The 21426-nt window shown below is 37.6% G+C and overlaps 2 protein-coding genes across 3 annotated transcripts in view; one reads left to right on the top strand and one right to left on the bottom strand.

The window, feature by feature from the left end:
* LOC127853640 (xanthine dehydrogenase-like) overlaps positions 1 to 1114 on the bottom strand; it is a 52890-nt gene extending 51776 nt beyond the window's left edge. For both annotated transcript variants that reach the window (XM_052388334.1, XM_052388325.1), the window contains exon 1: positions 964 to 1114. In XM_052388334.1, the coding sequence (XP_052244294.1) occupies positions 964 to 1006 (43 nt within the window). In that variant the 5' untranslated portion in view covers positions 1007 to 1114. The remainder of the gene's footprint in view (positions 1 to 963) is intronic.
* A 15296-nt stretch (positions 1115 to 16410) lies between these two features.
* Positions 16411 to 21426, top strand: part of LOC127855658 (uncharacterized) — a 37409-nt gene continuing 32393 nt past the window's right edge. The window contains exons 1-2 of the mRNA XM_052391442.1: positions 16411 to 16489; positions 17249 to 18651. Of these exons, the coding sequence (XP_052247402.1) occupies positions 16411 to 16489; positions 17249 to 18651 (1482 nt within the window). The remainder of the gene's footprint in view (positions 16490 to 17248; positions 18652 to 21426) is intronic.

Below are 21426 nucleotides of genomic sequence, written 5' to 3'. Positions count from 1 at the left end.
GTTTGGTTTATTAGTAGGTCTATCCAATTAGAAACATGATCAAGAGTTTTGTTTTTCCATTAAAAAATTATTTACATAAAAAGAACATGTGCATAGTAACAAAGCTAAGCAACCAAGCAGAAGGGGTGTTATTATGAGAAACGGTGTACAGGAAACTGATTACTACATGCAGCTTAGTGAGTTTAAGTCTCGCCAGTATGAGGCAAAACATTAGCGATTTTAATGCAGGTTTTGTTGTTATGTCCAGGAATACATATTAAAATATAGAGTGAAGTATTAAACATGTATATTTTTCTATTTTTCACTTAAAATAGTAATACTGAGCATTTGCCATGGTCTAATATAGCCATTATATGCATCGTTTGACGATATAAAAACCTAAAAATTCTAAAGCGTTGCAACGCGAAAGGATTGAATAATTTGGAGAGTTCTGTTGTTGTCGTTAATGGTTTAAATTTGTGAAACTACGAAGACTGATTATATGATGTATAAAATACGGATCTTATGTATGCTTGGCAGAATAGCTCTGTTGGCTATTGCGTTTTTACTTCAGGATGCCGGGGGTCACTGGTTCGAGCCCTGCTGCGGGCTACTTTTTTTTCCCTTTTTAAATTTTATTTTTTATTTTTTACTGGAGCTTTTAAAATGTAATGTTTACATTTATATATATAGCATTTAATGGCAAACTTCAAAACATGCCAACAACTGTGAAAAGGCCCCTTTAAAATGGGCAGAGCAGAACCGTCAAAAAAACGCACAGGGAAAGTTTATTCCGAATAAACAGACTCCCAGAGCCTTCGATAATTTTTGCTGCTTTATGTAGTAAAGAGGTAGGCTAAAATTGTCACACTTTTAAGATCTGTATAAGTCACTATTGAATGAAGGCTTGAAGCCAATAAACAAAAACTGAAAGTGCAGTTTAGCATTTGCAATTGAAAATCTTTCTTCAATACTGATTTTTACCTAGTTTTGCAAACTGGACACTCAAGCAAACTTGTTTTCGCATTTGACATCATTTTGTATTCCTTGAAACCCGAAAACCCGATTACAAGTTGACTTTCATTTAATGACCTAGACGAGTTAACGCGTGACGTCACACGCACCTGCAAAGTTTAGACTCCGCCCACTGGTTGGCAAAAAGAGGTGGAATTCATATAAGCGCATATAGAGAAGGTCATATTCATCGTTTTTATTGATAGTCATGAACTGTATCAAATATAATTTAATATTTATGTCTGAATAAAACATAAGTATGCGTGGAAATTCATTTTTGGAACAACATTATATTGTTGTTATTATTTCTTTTTACTAAAAACGAGCTCTGGAATGGAACGTACACTATCTACGTCTACGAGCTCGGCATTCTATACATAAATGGTGACGTCACTACGTTATTGTCAGTAAGACCGGTGTGACACAATGACGAGCTCGGTATTTGGTTACCACAAAAATCTCTACTAAACGCATCTTCACGTCCATTTTAGATACAAAATTTCAGAAATGGAAATTCTTTTAGAATAAATTAAATTTAATGAAAGAACACAAATAAGGATGAAAACAAACAACAATTAAATAGATCGTGTTTTGTTCGCAACATAAAGTAACTGATTTTAACCCTTAATGTGTATGCCACAATCGACGATCAAAGTAACCGGACATTAGTGAAAGGCGGTTTATTAGATACATTTAGAGACTGCAGTGATTCAGTGCCATACACCTTGGCGTCGTGTTCCGGGAGTGTACATTTGTCTGGCAGACGCGCGAACGGATACACAGTTCAGTCATGGGACAAAACGTATACTTTGGCACTACCAACCATGACAGAGTGCGAAGAAATGCCAAACGAAAGATCCGAAATTGCGACTCCCGAAGTGGCAAAGTGTTACCCACACTTAAGAAGGATAGCCGAACACATACCCGAGTTGGATGACGAAGCAAATATCCAACTCCTTATTGGTCGTGATCTCATTGAGGCGCATCAGATTCAAAACCAAATTGTAGGACCGCCGGACACCCCAATGGCTCAGAAATTGAAGCTTGGTTGCGCTATTGTTGGGGAGGTTTGCATTGGAAGGGTCCACAAACCTACCATGCTAAATGTGAAGAAAACTCATGTGCTTACAGACGGTCGGTCAACCATATTTGAGCCGTGTAGAAACAATTTTAAGATATGTGACACGGAAAATGGCGTGGATGATGAGATCTTTAAGAGAACTAAGTATGATAATAAGACCGGATTTTCGGTGAAAGTTTGTTCAACTGATGAACAGTGGATTCGAAAAAGACTCTAATGGACATTGGATAGCACCTTTACCTTTTCGTAATCTAAGACCCGAGTTGCCAAACAACAGGAACGATGAAACGCGCCCAGTCTCTCCATCGTTCCCTTGGTACCGATCCTACGAAGAAGGATCATATGATCACGTTCATGGGGAAGATCCTTGACAGCGGTGTTGCCGAAAAAGCCCCTACTCTCGCTGAAACTTCAGAGTGTTGGTACTTGCCACTCTTCGGAGTGTACCATCCGAAAAAAACAGATCAGATTAGGTGAGTTTTCGACTCGTCAGCGCCTTATAAGGGTTTTTCCCTCAACGACGTTCTTTTGTCAGGTCCAGATTTAGTGAACAGTCTGTTGGGTATATTGATGCGCTTCCGAAAGAATGCATATGCGATCACTGCTGACATAGAACAAATGTTCTACCAGTTTCTCGTGAAACCAGAACACAGAGACTACCTAAGGTTCTTCTGGTATAAAGATAACGAACCAGAACGTCCTATTATTGAATACCGCATGTGCGTACACGTCTTCGGAAATAAACCGTCGCCCGCTGTAGCGACGTATGGACTTAGAAAGACTGTAGAGAAATATGATAGATCTTCTGAGGTCAAGCAGTTCGTGTGCAGAGATTTCTATGTCGACGACGGATTGACGTCTCTGTCCACTGCTAAAGCAGCAATTGATCTGTTGCAAAGAACACAGAAGGTCTTACAAGAAGAAGGAAAGCTTCACCTGCACAAAATAGCTTCTAAAAGCAAAGAAGTCATGGAAGCTTTCAAGCCAGAAGACCTTGGAAAAAAGTTCAAATTACTTGATCTCGAGACTGACACCCTACCAATCACAAGAAGTTTGGGACTAGGGTTGAATCTTCAAACTGACTCATTTGTGTTTGACGTACCAGAACTTGACAAACCGTTCACTCGTCGAGGTTTGTTATCCACGGTCAATAGCATTTATGACCCTCTGGGTTTCTTGGCTCCTTTCACCATCATGGGAAAGATATTGCTCCGTGAGACCACGACCAATGTGACTGATTGGGATTCGCCATTGTCACCAGACCACAAGGAAGCCTGGCAACAATTGGCACAGTCACTGACGTCGTTCAGAAACATTTAAGTACCACGTTTGTACCTGGATAGATCCCTTGACCTTTCAGAAGATATCGAGTTACATATCTTCAGCGATGCGTCAGAAAAGGCCATTTCTGCTGTGACCTACCTCTGTGCCAAAACAACGGATGGCTGTTCGCGGTTTGCCTTTGTTCTTGGAAAGGCAAAGCTTGCGCCTACATTGGGACACACCATACCTCGGCTGGAACTCTGTGGAGCGGTCCTTGCGGTTGAGTTATGGGAATTAGTGACAGAAAACTTGGATGTAAAGCCATCGGTTGTAAAGTTCTATACCGACAGCAAGGTAACCTTGGGCTACATAGCGAATGACACTCGATGCTTTTACACCTACGTAGCGAACCGAGTAGAATGTATTCGCAGTTGCACAAATCCCGCGCAATGGAACTACGTACCAACTCACCTCAATCCTGCTGACAGTGCTACGCGCTACGCACTTGCAGATATTGAGGCGCGACTAGATGTCTGGCTTCACGCTTCACCAGAAGTAGAAGAGATGTGTATGCGAGGCATTGAACCGAAGATGTTTCCTATGGTAGACCCGGACTTCGACAAGGAGGTTAGATGTGAAGTCCATGTGAAGGCTACTAACATTTCGGGGTTGGACACTAAGCGCTATGAAAGGTTTTCGAGTCGGAGTGTGCTTGGGAAAGCTATCTCATTCCTTACACACATTGCAAAGAGCTTCAAAAGAGAAGGCTCATGCTATGGCTGGCATTATTGCGAGTCCTACAAGACAGTTGACCGCCATCGTGAGTCGGAAATGATCTTACTGAAACAAGTACAACATGAAAGCTTTGAACGGGAAATCAAATGTCTTCAACGATAAACGCCTTTGCCTACAGATAGCACGATACTTACCCTGTCACCTTTCATAGATGATTACGGTCTTCTGAGGGTTGGTGGTCGGCTGAACAAGGCCACTAAACTTCTCAGTGTGTCTGAAACCAACCCAAGTATTGTACCTAAAGGTCACATCGCGACATTGCTTGTAGTTACTTTCACGAGAAAGTGAAGCACCAGGGTAGACTGATCACAGAAGGTGCCCTTCGAGGAAATGGTTATTGGATAATGGGGAGCAAACGAACTGTCTCCGCAGTCATTCATGGTTGTGTGAAGTGTAGAAGACTTCGAGGACCGATGCTACACCAACAAATGGCTGACTTACCACTTGATCAAGTAACCCCTGGCCAACCCTTTTCAGCGGTTGGCGTGGACACATTTGGGCCTTGGGGGATTGTCACCAGGAAGACACGCGGAGGTGCTGCCAACAGCAAGAGATGGGCTATCCTCTTCAGATGCCTTACCACCCGGGCTGTGCACATCGAGGTAGTGGAAGAGATCAGTAGCTCAGCGTTTATCAATGCGCTACGCCGCTTTGTCTCGATCCGTGGACCTGTTAAGGTGTATCGCTCTGACAGAGGCACTTACTTTGTTGGCGCAGCGGACAAATTGAAGATTGAGACGATCAATGTTGAGGATCCCATCATTAAGAAGCACTTGTACGACAGTGGGTCAACATGGATCTTCAACGCCCCGCACTCTTCTCACATGGGAGGGGTTTGGGAACGTATGATTGGAATCACGCGAAGGTTTTTAGATGCGATGTTCCTGGAAGAAAAAAAAGGTTTGACACGCGATGTCTTAACGACATTTTTGGCTGAAGCATGCGCAATCATCAACTCCAGGCCAATCACGACTGTGTCCACCGATCCTAATGATCCTACTATACTCACACCGGCCTCGCTCTTGACTTGGAAGCAGGACAACGAGACAGTGAACTTTGATAGCTTCAATTTGAAGGACATGTACAGAGCGTCATGGAAACATGTTCAATGCCTATCTGACATTTTCTGGAAACGTTGGCGCGAGGGTAATCTCCAGAATATGCAGACTCGTCGTAAGTGGCACGAACATCAACCGAACTTAAAGGAAGGTGACGTCGTCCTGATGAAGAACCAACAGTCCCATAGGAACAATTGGCCTCTTGCAGTTATCGTGAATGCGATCAAAAGTGAAGATGGACTTGTTTGCAAAGCAGAAGTTCGCGCTTGTATTGACAATAAGATTGTGACCTATACTCGTCCCATTTGTGAATTAGTTCTACTTGTGGAATAATTCAGTTGATACACACGTTTTGTATTGCATAACGTGAATAGACGTTTGAACCAACGTAACTGTTTTGCCCAATATGATATTATTTGTGCCCATTTCATACAAAGTGCCTTTTCGTATATCGTTGTTATTATCTGGATGTTCATGTTTTGTTTGAATGTATTTTTGTAATGCTGTTTGTAATCATTTTTGTACATTCCTGCAATGTTTGAACTTGATTTGATTTGCTATACTATTTTGTAGTAAGTAAATAGTGATGTCAGGTAGACATCAGACGGGAAGTGTGCTGCATACGCTTTGTGATTTTATTGTGCGGCGTAGTTTGTGTGCATTCTAATTGAGAAGTTGTGTCCCTTAGTAGTAATATTGTCATTATAAACACAGTTTTTCCCGGGTTGTTAAAGTCAACGAAATTTGTTTAAACTGCTTCTCCCTCACGATGTAAGTGCATTTTACAATATGTGTATTGTTGTGGCATTGATTTCGTTCATTTTCTATGCTGTAAATTTGGAAATTGATTCACAATAGGCCAGTTCCATTTAGGGCTGTCACGATACGCCGTGAGCGTACCGCGGTATATCGTGGTACGGCAACACTGTATCGCGGTACGTACCGCGATATTTTATAGAATATTTATCTGTGAAGAAAACAGCAGAATAACAAGTTTTACAAACTTTATTAAACTCAATAATCAGAAAACACTGGTATCATAGTATGACTAGAAACTGTAAAAGAAACTGTAATAAACTTGATAGAAGTAGTCATTGTTATTGTTCGCGTCTTTTTCTAAAATGTCCGCCATGTTGTTAACAATAGCTGTGACTACGATCTGTGTAAATCGAACGCTTCAAGGGCATGTTCAAAATGCGGAGTCAGCGGGCCCAGTATTGAAAATCCGTAGCGTTCTGACTCTTCCTCGACTTATTCAGAATCTTAAGATAACATGATTCGGAAGTGCCATGCTTTGAACGATCGTATACTAAAGAAAGAAAATAAGAAATAGAATAAACATTTTTTTGATAATTATGAATTTATTTGCAAATGAAATCTGTCCCTAATTCCAAAAAAGGTACGGACCCATACATCGCCGTATTTTAAACGTGAAAGTTAAACATCTACAAGTGGAAGCGCTTGCTTGACCTGGATATTAACGGATTATTTATTTAGCCCTTTTGAATCGCTTCTACATTTTTCAAAACGATATCTATATCAAAATAATTATGTAATGTATTTATATCTGTGTTAATATAATAATATTAAAAAAACCGGTGCGGCAACGCCGTACCGCGGTGCGATTTTTTTCACGACATGCACCGCGATATACCGGTATACCGGTGAATCGTGACAGCCCTAGTTCCATTTGTTCGTTTGCTAAAACTACGGAAGACCATATGGTCATTTAAAACGTTATGCGAATTACATGTGTCTTATTTTCACGATGATAATGATGTTATGGTGAAACATTAAGTACATCTTATGATATATTCAGGTCATTGAATGTCTTTTTTATTTCTGTTGTAGCTTTTTACCCTTTATGACGTGGAAACACACTACCAAAGCGACTTGCGTGTGTTGTTTTTGTCAACGGGTTAATCTGTCTGCATTGCGGCAAAACAAATTTATTCCGTTTTTTATGTCTTTGTTTTATAATTGATTAAATGCGCCTCTTATAATACACTTTCGATCGCTGATGCGCAATTACAATATCCACACCGTTTATAGTTATAATCAAATTAATATATGTTTTATAAGTTTTGAAATATTATTTTTTTGAAGTCTTAACGATAAAAAAGAATACGGCTAATTAATTGTTTTGTTGTGTGGTATTGTCAGTAATTAGTCTTCCGACCACGTTTACTGATGCTAATAACTAATTTGTATTTTTATAAAGAGGAAATTATATATATGAATATACATTTATTGGTAATAAATATGATATATTTGCACTATTGTTTAAGAGTCGTAATGTTTATTTCGGATTTTTTATCGTTTAATTGACTAAACAAAAGCCCTTTATACATGTTTTACGTGACTGTAACCAGTGTTTTTGCCAACCAGTTAGCGCGCATGCGCGGAAAATCGAGAATGTAAACAATAACAATAATCTCGTCTTAGACGAGTTACGCGTGACGTCACACGTACCTGCAAAGTTTAGACTCCGCCCACTGGTTGGCAAAAAGAGGTGGAATTCATATAAGCGCATAGAGAAGGTTGACATAATCATCGTTTTTATTGATAATCATGAACTGTATTAAATATAATTTTACTATTTATGTCTGAATAAAACATAAGTGTGCGTGGAAATTCATTTTTGGAACGATTATATTGTTGTTATTATTTATTTTTACTAAAAACGAGCTCTGGAGTGGAACGTACACTATCTACGAGCGGATTAGGGACCATACGGCCCATGGACCATACGGCCCAGACCATACGGCCCAGATTCTCGGACCGTACGGCCCAGATTATCGGACTATACGGCCCAGATTATCGGACTATACGGCCCAGATTTGCGGACCATACGGCCCAGATTTTCAAAGCATACGGACCATGTCTTAATTAATATTTCTTTCGTGTTTCTTCAATATTGTATGAATAAATTTAAGAAAATAATAAAATTGTAGTATTCCATGTTCATTCAAACATGTTTTATATTATTTCATCGTGTAAGGATTATCGGACTATACGGCCCAAATTTGCGGACTATACGGCCCAGATTTGCGGACCATACGGCCCAGATTTGCAAAGCATACGGACCATATCTTAATTAATATTTCTTTAGGGTTCCTTTAAATATTTTATGAATAAATTTAAGAACATATTAAAATTATAGTATTTCATTTTCATTCAAGCATATTTTATATTATTTCAGCGTGTAAGGACACAACTATGGATACCCTAGTAAATTCCTTTATTGTTTGTTAATATAATATCGACATCCAAAATACACAACAAATACTAATATATGTACAACAAATAAAAAAACAATTTCAGGCACATATATATAGAACACTTCTAATCAAATACATATATATGTACAACAAAAAACAACATTTATAGCAATCTTGTGAAATGTGAGCAAACGAAGGTACAGGAACAAAGCTGTATTACATACATACAATCAAACAAATATATTTTATATACAATAAAACAAACAGATATATACATTTTCACTCAATCGTTCACACTAGCAAACAAACAAACACACGTACACATTTACACAGGTCCATACAGTGTACAGCACTCATTTAGAAGCTCACTCGTACTAATTTCTTTTTTCCCGTACCGGTCCCAAGCCGCGCACAAACGCCCTTGTGTGGCACGTGTTTGCCGACTCTGATGCCGCTGCAATTTCTTTTCTTTGAGGAGTTTGCACTGCATAGGTACTTCATTCGCTTCGTCAAACAGCAGGGTGATTAGCAGGTAGAACGCGAGATTTCCTTTCTTCTCCCTCCGGTTAAGGCGGTTGTGCCAGCCTTCGACATCGTTGTTCGTCCTCACGGATCTTCCGTATACCGACCAGTTTTCAACTGCCCATATGTTGTTCGTCAGCCACGTGTTTTCAACATAGGCGTAGAAGGGGGCTAGTTGTTCACTTTGGCCTTTCTCCTTGATTTTTCCGAACGCGGGACGAATGTCGGCTGGTGGCAGAAGAGGGAGCGCGAAGCACTTCCGTAGCAATTTATACACTCGATCTCTACTCTCGTACGCCGTACTGAGACCAATCTCCTGGCACTTCCGCCACAATGCCTGGCCGCAGTGGAAGGCACAGCTCTTGATATCGGGGTCCGTGTACACTTGGCGCAGAGCCTGCCACAGACCGGCCTCAAAGTCAACAACGAACGTTGTTACTTTCCGTTCACTGAGAAGAGTGTTCACTTTCTGCAACATCTGAAAGATTAATAAACAAACAATACTAACTGAAAATAAACCATACTGAAAATAGCATTAGTTATCAAATATGTCTCCTTAAACAAAATAAACACGGAGGCGCAGGCATTTTTCATCGAATATGGTACGACCATGTCCATACTTGATATTTATATTGTCTTCAATAATAACGATTGTCACATCAACATCAATCAATATTTATGTTATAAATAGCGCACCAGATGTGCAAACATAAGCCGTTGTTGTATACAATTATAACGATTATCACACTTTATCTTTAATTGGTACTTACACACGTGTTAATCCATTAGGGTATATTATCAATTACTGTAATAGATAAGATCAATCAGTAGGTGTCATAAATAGGGCGTATCCAATATACAAACGTACGAGCCACTTATTCGAGTGTCATACCCCTATTGCAATTATAATCGTTATAAATTTTTATTACCGTTTTCACCACGCGCATGTATTAAATTTAATAATTATGTTATAAATTTTTATTACCGTTTTCACCACGCGGCATGTATTAAAGGGATCTTTTCACGGTTTGGTAAATTGACAAAATTGAAAAAAGTTGTTTCAGATTCGCAAATTTTCGTTTTAGTTATGTTATTTGTGAGGAAACAGTATTACTGAACATTTACCATAGTCCAATATAGCCATTATATGTATCCTTTGACGATTTGAAAACCTAAAAATTATAACGCGTTGCAACGCGAAACGATTGAATAATTTAGAGAGTTCTGTTGTTGTCGTTTAAATTTACGAAACTACGAAGATTGCTTATATAAGGTATAAAATACATAAACAGTGTTTATCCGGCGGAATAGCCGAGAGGGCTAATGCGTTTTTACTTCAGACTAATTCCAGGACTCCGGGGGTCACTGGTTCGAGCCCTGGTACCGGCTACTTTTTTTCCTTTTTTTAATTTTATTCATGATTTTTTACTGGAGCTTTTAAGATCCAATGTTTACATTTATCAATATAAAGCATTTAATGACAAACTTCAAAATATGCCAAAATCTGTGAAAAGGCCCCTTTAAATTTAATAATTATCTTATAAATTTTTATTGCCGTTTTTACCACGCGGCATGTATTAAATTTAATAATTATGTTATGAATTTTTATTACTGTTTTCACCACGCGGCATGTATTAAATTTAATAAATATGTTATAAATTTTTATTACCGTTTTCACCACGCGGCATGTATTAAATTTAATAATTAAGTTATAAATTTGTATTGCCGTTTTCACCACGCGGCATGTATTAAATTTAATAATTATGTTATGAATTTTTATTGCCGTTTTTCACCACGCGGCATGTATTAAATTTAATAATTATGTTATGAATTTTTATTACTGTTTTTACCACGCGGCATGTTTTAAATTTAATAAGTATTAATTTACAACTTTATTAAAATATATTCTGTCGACATAGACATACTAGCGTGTATTGATTTTTAACACATTCATAGTACAATGGTAGCACAGTATTGTAGTGTATTCGTGTTTTAGAATAATGTACATGACGTAAAGAATCATGTGGGCCGTATGGTCCGCAAATCTGGGCCGTATGGTCCGCTAATCTGGTCCGTATGGTCCATGGTCCGTATACCCTACGAGCTCGGTATGTGGTTACCACAAAAATCTCTACTAAACGCATCTTCACGTCCATTTTAGATACAAAATTTCAGAAATGGAAATTCTTTTAGAATAAATTAAATTTAATGAAAAAACACAAATAAGGATGAAAACAAAAAACAAATAGATCGCTTTTTGTTCGCAACATATAGTAACTGATTTTACCCTTAATATATCTGTACAAACTTACCTTGTTACACAACAAATAAATTCATAAATCTAATTGTTTTATTTAATTGTGCACACCAATTTTGACACTTTTGTTTCAGCATTTTTAACCTGGTGTTTAATTGCACCGTTGTTCGTCACAAGCATACTATCTCGTTATGATCGGAGACTGCCCAGACAATTACACAGAAAACATGCCGGTGTCATAAACATAGGGACCTATACTTTAATTGGGTCCCTTCATATACCACATGTGGCAGACTTTAGGATACCTCCATGTCATCTCTTGGCATATTGAGCAGTCATATTGAGCAAGCCAAATATTAAAGCCAAAATACGTAACATTTGCTTTAATAAATAATTTAACATATTAAAAAAAACAAGATTTTTGTCCGAAACGGATTAATAATACAGTGCTTTATAACTTTAAATTTAAAATATTGTTCAATAGAACTGCTACACAATTGATGTATTTAACGCGGGTACCGGCAAATGTAAACTCGGCACTTTAGTGTGAAGATTGTACGTTCTTGCAGTGCACGTAACACCATCATGAAACCAAGCAATCACAATGGATAAACAATATTTGCGTAAAATAAATTAAATATATATATATATTTATCATAAAATGCTAGATTGTTACATGTATCACTCCTTATTACTTGTTAAGAGACTTCAATATACATGCAAAGACAGTTCAATTTGCACAAGATGCAGGTTTTATTTCCATTTATATATTAAAATTTATTAATATTGTAATTCAATGGAAACGAAACGAAATGTCATTCTATGGAAAAGAAAATTAACACAACATTTAACGATTGTAATGTATTCCGTTTTTTATGGTTTTGTTTTATAATTGATTAAACGCGCCTCTTATAATACACTTTCGATCGCTGATGAGCAATAACAATATCCGCACCGTTTATAGTTATAATAGTTATAATCAAATTAATATATGTTTTATAAGTTTTTAAATATCATTTTTATGCCCCCCTTCGAAGAAGAGGGGGTATATTGCTTTGCACATGTCGGTCCGTCGGTCGGTCGGTCGGTCTGTCGGTCGGTCGGTACGTCCACCAGGTGGTTTCCGGATGATAACTCAAGAACGCTTAGGCCTAAGATCATGAAACTTCATAGGTACATTGATCATGACTCGCAGATGACCCCTATTGATTTTGAGGTCACTAGGTCAAAGGTCAAGGTCACTGACCCGAAAAAGTAAAATAGTTTTCAAATGATAATTCAAGAACACTTATGCCTAGGATCATGAAACTTGATAGGTAGATTGATCATGACTCGCAGATGACCCCTATTGATTTTCAGGTCACTAGGTCAAAGGTCAAGGTCACGGTGACCCGAAATAGAAAAATGGTTTCCGGATGATAACTCAAGAACGCTTATGCCTAGAATCATGAAACTTGATAGGTAGATTGACCATGACTCGCAGATGACCCCTATCGATTTTGAGGTCACTAGGTCAAAGGTCAAGGTCAAGGTGACCCGAAATATTAAAACGGTTTCCGGATGATAACTCAAGAACGCTTATGCCTAGGATCATGAAACTTGATAGGTAGATTGATCATGACTCGCAGATGACCCCTTTTGATTTTCAGGTCACAAGGTCAAGGTCACGGTGACCCGAAATAGTAAAATGGTTTCCGGATGATAACTCAAGAACCCTTATGCCTAGGACAATGAAACTTGATAGGTAGTTTGATCATGACTGGCAGATGACCCCTATTGATTTTCAGGTCACTAGGTCAAAGGTTAAGGTCACGGTGACCCGAAATAGTAAAATGGTTTCCGGATGATAACTCAAAAACGCTTATGCCTAGGATCATGAAACTTCATAGGTACATTGATCATGACTGGCAGATGACCCCTATTGATTTTCAGGTCACTAGGTCAAAGGTCAAGGTCACAGTGACAAAACAACATATTTACAAAATGGCTGTCACTACAACTGAGAGCCCATATGGGGGGCATGCATGTTTTACAAACAGCCCTTGTTTAAAGTCTTACTATAAAAATGAATACGGCTAATTTATTGTTTTGTTGTGTGGTATTGTCAGTATTAGTCTTCCGATCACGTTTACTCTGGTGCTAATAACTAATTTGTATTTTTATAAAGAGGAAATTATATATATGAATATACATCTATTGGTACTATAAATATGATATATTTGCACTATTGTTTTAAGAGTTGTTATGTTTATTTCGGATTTTTTATGGTTTAATTGACTAAACAAAAGCCCTTTATACATGTTTTACGTGACTGTAACCAGTGTTTTTGCCAACCAGTTAGCGCGCATGCGCGGAAAATCCCGAATGTAAACAATAACAATTAACTCGTCTAAGACGAGTTACGCGTGACGTCACACGCACCTGCAAAGTTTAGACTCCGCCCACTGGTTGGCAAAAAGAGGTGGAATTCATATAAGCTCATATAGAGAAGGTTGACATAATCATCGTTTTTATTGATAATCATGAACTGTATCAAATATAATTTTACTATTTATGTCTGAATAAAACATAAGTATGCGTGGAAATTCATTTTTGGAACTATTATATTGTTGTTATTATTTATTTTTACTAAAAACGAGCTCTGGAGTGGAACGTACACTATCTACGAGCTCGGTATGTGGTTACCACAAAAATCTCTACTAAACGCATCTTCACGTCCATTTTAGATACAAAATTTCAGAAATGGAAATTCTTTTAGAATAAATTAAATTTAATGAAAAAACACAAATAAGGATGAAAACAAAAAACAAATAGATCGCTTTTTGTTCGCAACATATAGTAACTGATTTTAACCTTAATATATCTGTACAAACTTACCTTGTTACACAACAAATAAATTCATAAATCTAATTGTTTTATTTAATTGTGCACACCAATTTTGACACTTGTTTCAGCATTTTTAACCAGGTGTTTAATTGCACCGTTGTTCGTCACAAGCATACTATCTCGTTATGATCGGAGACTGCCCAGACAATTACACAGAAAACATGCCGGTGTCATAAACATAGGGACCTATACTTTAATTGGGTCCCTTCATAGACCACATGTGGCAGACTTTAGGATACCTCCATGTCATCTCTTGGCATATTGAGCAGTCATATTGAGCAAGCCAAATATTAAAGCCAAAATACGTAACATTTGCTTTAATAAATAATTTAACATATTAAAAAAAGAAGATATTTGTCCGAAACGGATTAACAGGAACATGTGTATTTATATGTTAGCCAGTTTAATCATAATAATACAGTGCTTTTTAACTTTAAAATTAAAATATTGTTCAATATTACCGCTACACATATACCGCTTATATGAATTCCACCTCTTTTTGCCAACCAGTGGGCGGAGTCTTAACTTTGCAGGTGCGTGTGACGTCACGCGTTAACTCGTCTATTAGGCGACCTTCACCATTCATATAAAAAAAACAATCCTATCACATTGTAGCGGATCCGTGGTCTTGTGGTAACACTCTGGCTTCACAATCCAGAGATCGCTGGTTCGATCCCCCGCTGCACTTAACCTACTCACTCGTCTTTCGCATGAGACGTTAAACCGAGGTGTAGTGTACTAGGTGCTATACACCGGGCACTAAAAAGACCCAGGGTCACCTCTGGAACGGGGTGTCTCCTGTATCTTGCACTATCCCCCGTAACCAACTAACACGTCTTTCTGGGGGCGATGGCCATATGGGAGACAATCCCGGTGCACTCGATAAAAAACAAAACAACAACAACATTGCATCTATTTCTCACAAAAACCTATGCCCAACTGTAGTGACAACTACTAAAATAATAATATAAATTCCTGATGAAATCATATGCAATGCAGCTTAAAACTAAAAATAGTTTTTACCAATATGATATGAATAGCATATATATATATACAGGCATATAAACGGTCATTGATCATTTCAACATTCAAACATATACAATTAAGTAGACAAAGTACAAGTAACAATCTTTAAAGTAATATTACAGTATGGGCATTTTTCACTGTTGAATTGAGCTGAAAAGAATTAACAGGTCGAAAGAATTAGTTAAAATGTGGTAACTGACCAAAAATCTACAACTCATCTTCTACCAGTTGTTTATAAAAAATATAAATTATATTATTTCGATATTTTACATGACTCACCCAGTCCTCTAAGCCGAAATGATCCGTAAAACAAAATTGTGTCTTTGTGTCGTGTGAACGAATCTGCATGAAAACTACATTTAGTCTCACATCGTACATCGAATCAGTTCTGCAGTCAGTTGTCAAAACGAAAGTACGGTTGATATTCAACTGAATTATTTTTTTCTTTCCGAGATATTGTTTTAGTATTTTGATGCTGCATTAACAAATAGTAGTGTGTATGAAGTGAAAACATCAATAAAAAACAACGGTTGCGATAGACACCTATATACTGTTATATGCCCATTATATCACTTTAAAGGGGCCTTTTCACAGATTTCGGCATGTATTGAAGTTTGTCATTAAATGCTTTATATTGATATATTTAAACATTGGACCTAAAAATCTCCAGTTAAAAAAACAGTAATACAATTTAAAAAAGGAAAAAAAGTAACCCTCAACTGGGCTCGAACCACTGACCCCTGGAGTCCTGGAGTAAAAAGTCTTCCGCTTAAACCACTCGGCCATCCGTGCTCATGCTTTGAGTGGTTGTATTTTTTTTACTTTATATAAGCAATCCTTGTAGTTTCACAAAATATAACGACAACAAATGAACTTTCCCAATTATTCAATCGTTTCGCGTTGCAACGCTTATAATGTTCAGATTTTCAAACCGTCAAAAGATGCATATAATGGATATTTTAGAGCATGGGAAATGTTCAGTATTACTATTTTCTCACAACTATCATAACTAAAACGAAAATTTGCGAATCTGAAACGATTTTTTTTAATTTTGTCAATTTACCAAAACGTGAAAAAGCCCCTTTAAAGGCGTTCGTATTATTTCCATTTGTGTTTAATGAAGTGCGTTAACAGTTATGTTTTAATTGTCAAAAGCAATCGAAATAACAAGAAAATATATAAATAAATAACAATTCTAAAATGTGTTGTTCCCATTTTAAATAAATTTTTAATTATACAATTTAAATAGCACATGTACTGTTATTTATTTCCAGAACAGAAGTCACTCAACAACACAATAATACAGTTATGGTGCCTAAGCTGACCGATGACTTTAACACGAGGGCACTGGTTGAGCGACACATCATGGAAAACCACCTGCATTCAGGTTGATCAAATACTCAACACGTGAATATTGAATCTAGGGCAATTAAAAAGCAATGGTCAGTTGCGGTACCATAACTTCCTTCCGACTAATAAAAGCTTTCCGAAATCGACATGAGGAAACCCGGCTCCTCGGAGTCTGGGATACAAATTCCACATCACCATGGCTACCAGATTCCCCGTCTCGCCCCTCCATTCCAGAATACCCAGCATCTTGGGGTTTGGGAGTTAAGGAGCACACACCAATATATTCATGGACGTGGCGAAACCTATTGTGATGCCAGAATGGTGTTCCCACAACTACTATGAATTAACTCGTCAACTCAAACAGGAAATCTTTTTCAGTTTTTTGTCGTTCGGAAACTGGAAAAGAATCACATTATCTTTTCCAGAACGTGATTTACAGCGAAAGGCCGCACAGATAACCATTTTCCCTATTACTGTGAAAACAATTTCACGAAAATATCAATAGAAACGAAAAAAATAAAACCCGAATTCTGATCTATCGCTTATCTTCTAAGCGGACGCGAAAATGCTTGTTCAGCTCTGACGTCACACAACAGGGGAAACAGGGGAGATAAGCGAATCAACGCTTTGCGAGTTACGATTATAAAAGTCAACAAAATCATCTTTTTTCAGGTTAAACACAACACGCAGACGTTATTTTCCCGATAATTTAATCATATTTCAATGTAAATAGCGTTTAATATATTGACTTTGGATTTTCTTTAAAATGGACCTTTAAGAGAATATTTCTATGCAGAAGACGCTGAACATAGAACCAGGGAAGATGAGCATCAATACGAAAAGAAGACCTCGACGTGGACTCCAAAGGCTGGCCGCGACAAATGGCTGGACACATATATACAAGCGGTCAAAGACGACATCATTTGCGGATTAAAACGAAAATTTAAATATAATCTGAACAAATCGGAAGAACAGGCAATCAAAGAATTACTCCACGACGACGACATCGTTATTCGGCCTGCCGACAAGGGGTCGGGGATAGTGATAATGGACAGAGAAGACTATGTCAAAAAGTTGAAGTGTGAATTGTCGGACAGTGACACATACGTCGACGTGGCGGATGATAAAACAAGAATTGTGGAAAACAAAGTGAAAAAAGTGGCCGATACTCTTTACAAGAAGGGGTCGATCGACAGTGACCTTAAAAGGTATCTCACCAGCAGCGGTGGAACTTCCGGTAAGCTTCAGGGCAACCCGAAGCGTCATAAACCTAGGATGCCTCTCCGCACTATTGTAAACGGCCGTAATCACCCGACAGAGAAGATGGCGGAAATAGTGGAGAATGAACTGCGCGATCATGTGACGTCACTTCCGTCGTATGTGAGAGACACAACCGACTTTCTAAACAAAATAGCACAGATACAGCAGCCGTTACCAGACGGTACCATCATATTTTGTTTGGATGTGAAGGCTCTTTATCCCAGCGTACCAAGAGAAGAGGCCCGTGCTGCAGTAACTGAAGCTCTCAATCGGCGAATGCAACCGGAAGTACCAACCGACGACATGATCATAATGACGGACACTGTCCTAAATAACAACACCATTTCGTTCAATGGAGACCACTACATGCAAAATGAAGGAACTGCCATAGGATCGCACTTAGGTATGAACTTCGCGTCGACCTACATGGGGGCCTGGGAGAAAGAATTATTTTCGAAATCAAATAAACATCCAATAGCTTACTTCCGGTTCGTTGATGATGTTTGGGGCTTGTGGACACATGGTTTGGAGGCACTAAAGACATTCCATGCGTTTGCAAATAAAATCCATCCACGAATACAGCTCGAGCTCCGCTACTCCACAGAGCAGCTCGAATTCCTAGACACTATGACGTCAATTCGAACAGGAAGGCTGGTTTCAGACTTATACTCTAAACCAACAGTTAGGCACCTCTACCAGCACAAGGACTCGTCTCATACCGAGTGTACGAAGAAGGCCATTCCGTACGGCTTAGGTGTGAGGCTGAAACGAATATGTTCGGAAGAGACGGACTACAAGAAACACAGAGATGAGATCAAAGAACAACTACTGAAGCGAGGATACAATGGCCGATTCGTTGAGACAGAACTAAAGAAAGTTGATAGCAAGAAGCGAGAAGATCTGCTGCGTAAAAAGGTGTCTTCAAAAAGTACTTCTAGGGTACCGCTCGTTATTACTTTCTCCAGAGCGCTACCAAATGTCGGCCATATCCCCCGGAAACACCTGTCCACACTCCACACTTCCGATCGAATGAAAAACCTATTTCTGGAACCCCCGTTAGCAGCATTCAGAAGAGACTGCAACCTGGAAGACATATTGGTTCATAAAAAACACAACCGAATGTTTTTCCGGGCTCCAAACAGGAGCGGACCTTGGGTGGCGCAGAGGTGCGCAATCTGTATGTGCATGATGGAGGCCGAAAAGTTTAGCGACACCACCGGCAAAAGCTACAATGTGCGGAACGAGGTCACCTGCAAATCCACCAATGTCGTCTACGCTGTACACTGCGAACGATGTAAGACCTTTGTATACGTAGGGGAAACGGAAGATACCCTGTACCAGCGACATCTCCTTAACCTGTCCCGGATGCGGACTCGACACAATTACCCGGTTGCCGAGCACTTTTACTCAAACGGCCACAGCGTCGCGGACTTCCGGATCATGGGACTCGAAAAATTAAATGGATCGGACGAGTACCGGAACACCATTGAACAACTTTGGAAGCGTAAACTGAGGACGTTCAAACCATATGGACTAAACAGTTTAACACAAAGGACTAATAAAAATGGCGCGCAATGTAACGTTCAATAATATAACGTCACTTCCGCTAAACATGATATGCTTCACAAATAAATGCCGCTGAAGAAGACCGAGAGGTCGAAAGCTACGGCAAATGTAATAAAAGCGTTTTATTTTTTATAAACGGCTAAAAGCGACTTTATTATATATATATATATATATATATATATATATATATATATATATATATATATATATATATATATATATATATATATAAGTCGCTTTTAGCCGTTTATATATATATATATATATATATATATATATATATATATATATATATATATATATATATAAATACTATCGCGACCGTTGGGCGAAGCCGAAATTCAATTTTGCAGAGTTAAGTCGACCTCGACCATTATGGCGAAGGTGACTTAATTCTCTTAATTAATTATTAATTACCTGTTAACTATTCCGCTTTAAAAATTAGTATGCTTGTAGAGCATGATATAGCAAGTATATTGATACATTTGAAGACGTTTTACAATAGAACATGCATTTTTCATGATTTTTCTTTAAAAAAAAGTATGTATGTGGTTATGAAATCCAGCCTTAGGGCGCATTTTAAAATATGTGGATTTTATTCTTCTAAACCAATAATATATGTTTTCGGTTGGACCCTGTAAAGAACAAGTTTCGAACGCTGCAGATGTCTGTACATTTTACATTTCGTTGTTTTGTTGTTTAATATATAAGAAATACATTTCAAAATTTCGACTTGTCCAAAAACACTTAGTTTTCTTTTCTAAACCGGAAACTGCTACGCAGTTAATGGTAGCAATTACAGACTTAAGAAGCTCAGCACCTTAACGCTGATTTTGATCTTGCTGTGCTTACCAATTTTAACGGTATATAGTCATTGAATTCAAATTCGAATATTAAAATTGTATTACAGCGTCAACATTATATAACAACAATTATAGTATGAGTCAAACTAATTCTTGGGTCGTTTTAGTTGTGTTGTTGGTCATATTACAGATTGATTGTGCTAAAAAGTTTATTTTTACCATTTAAAACGAAAATTGGTCTTATAATTGTCAATAGTTGTTTAAAAATATACAAAAGTTAGAGCATACTCGTTTTTTTTGTATTACCATTTTTTCAGCGAAATTTAAAACATGTCTTTATCTGTTCTTCAAAAATGCTTCTCGTCAATAACCCGTTTGAAAATTAAGAACAAAAATGTCTGAATGAGCGAAGTTTATAAATATTTTAATCTTCGTTATGAGAACCTCCTTTTGGCTAATTCAGATCTTATTTTGATTTTGACAATGCTATTCTCGCAACATATGTGTGTATACGTGTAATATGTGTTCAGTTGTATTGCCAAAATGGCTGTTATATATTTATTTCTATATTTAAATGAACCCTGCATTATCGAGACGTCAAATAAATGGAAGCTTTTAGGGTCTTTGACTAAAAACTTACATATGGGCATACCTATAGTACAGTCAGGCTCCTTTTCATTGGACAAATACTCGTATACTATGCTAAAATCCAACACGGCACATAATTAAACATTTAAGAAAACGGTTAAAATATGTATAAAAATATCACAACTTCTGAAATTTTGTTGACATACATGCTCAGAATTTAAAACGTAAATTTAGTATTAACAATTTAACAATTTTAAACGTAAGATCAACATTTCTATCCTATAAAACGCAGGAGCAACTTCAGATTTAACCGTAACAATGAACACATAGGTAGTAAAAGTTATGTAGGCATGCTGTACACAAAACATGGTCCCGAATGAATTACAGTTTATATGCGTGTAAACAACAATCATATAATTCTCGAAATATGTTTAGAAAAGCGCTTAGTTTGGAATTCCCCATTATGCTGAAAATTCACACACATAGAAAGTATCAGTTTGTCCATGAACTTAAATTATCCGACGACAAAAATGAAAGCGTTCAGGTACTTCGACTTAATGATCATTTAAGGGCAAACCCATTGTAGTCTTCTTTTCGTTGGACAAATACCTGTATGCTATGCTGAAATATATCATGGTATATAATTATCAACGGTAATAAAATATATAAAAGATATTACAATTTTCGTCATTGTGTTAAGGCACATGATCAGTAATTACAGGTGCTTTAAACATAACATTTATATCCTAAATAAACG

Source organism: Dreissena polymorpha, chromosome 1 (assembly GCF_020536995.1).
Source record: "Dreissena polymorpha isolate Duluth1 chromosome 1, UMN_Dpol_1.0, whole genome shotgun sequence".
In the NCBI taxonomy this organism is placed as follows: domain Eukaryota; kingdom Metazoa; phylum Mollusca; class Bivalvia; order Myida; family Dreissenidae; genus Dreissena; species Dreissena polymorpha.
This window is presented reverse-complemented; position numbering and strand designations above follow the sequence as displayed.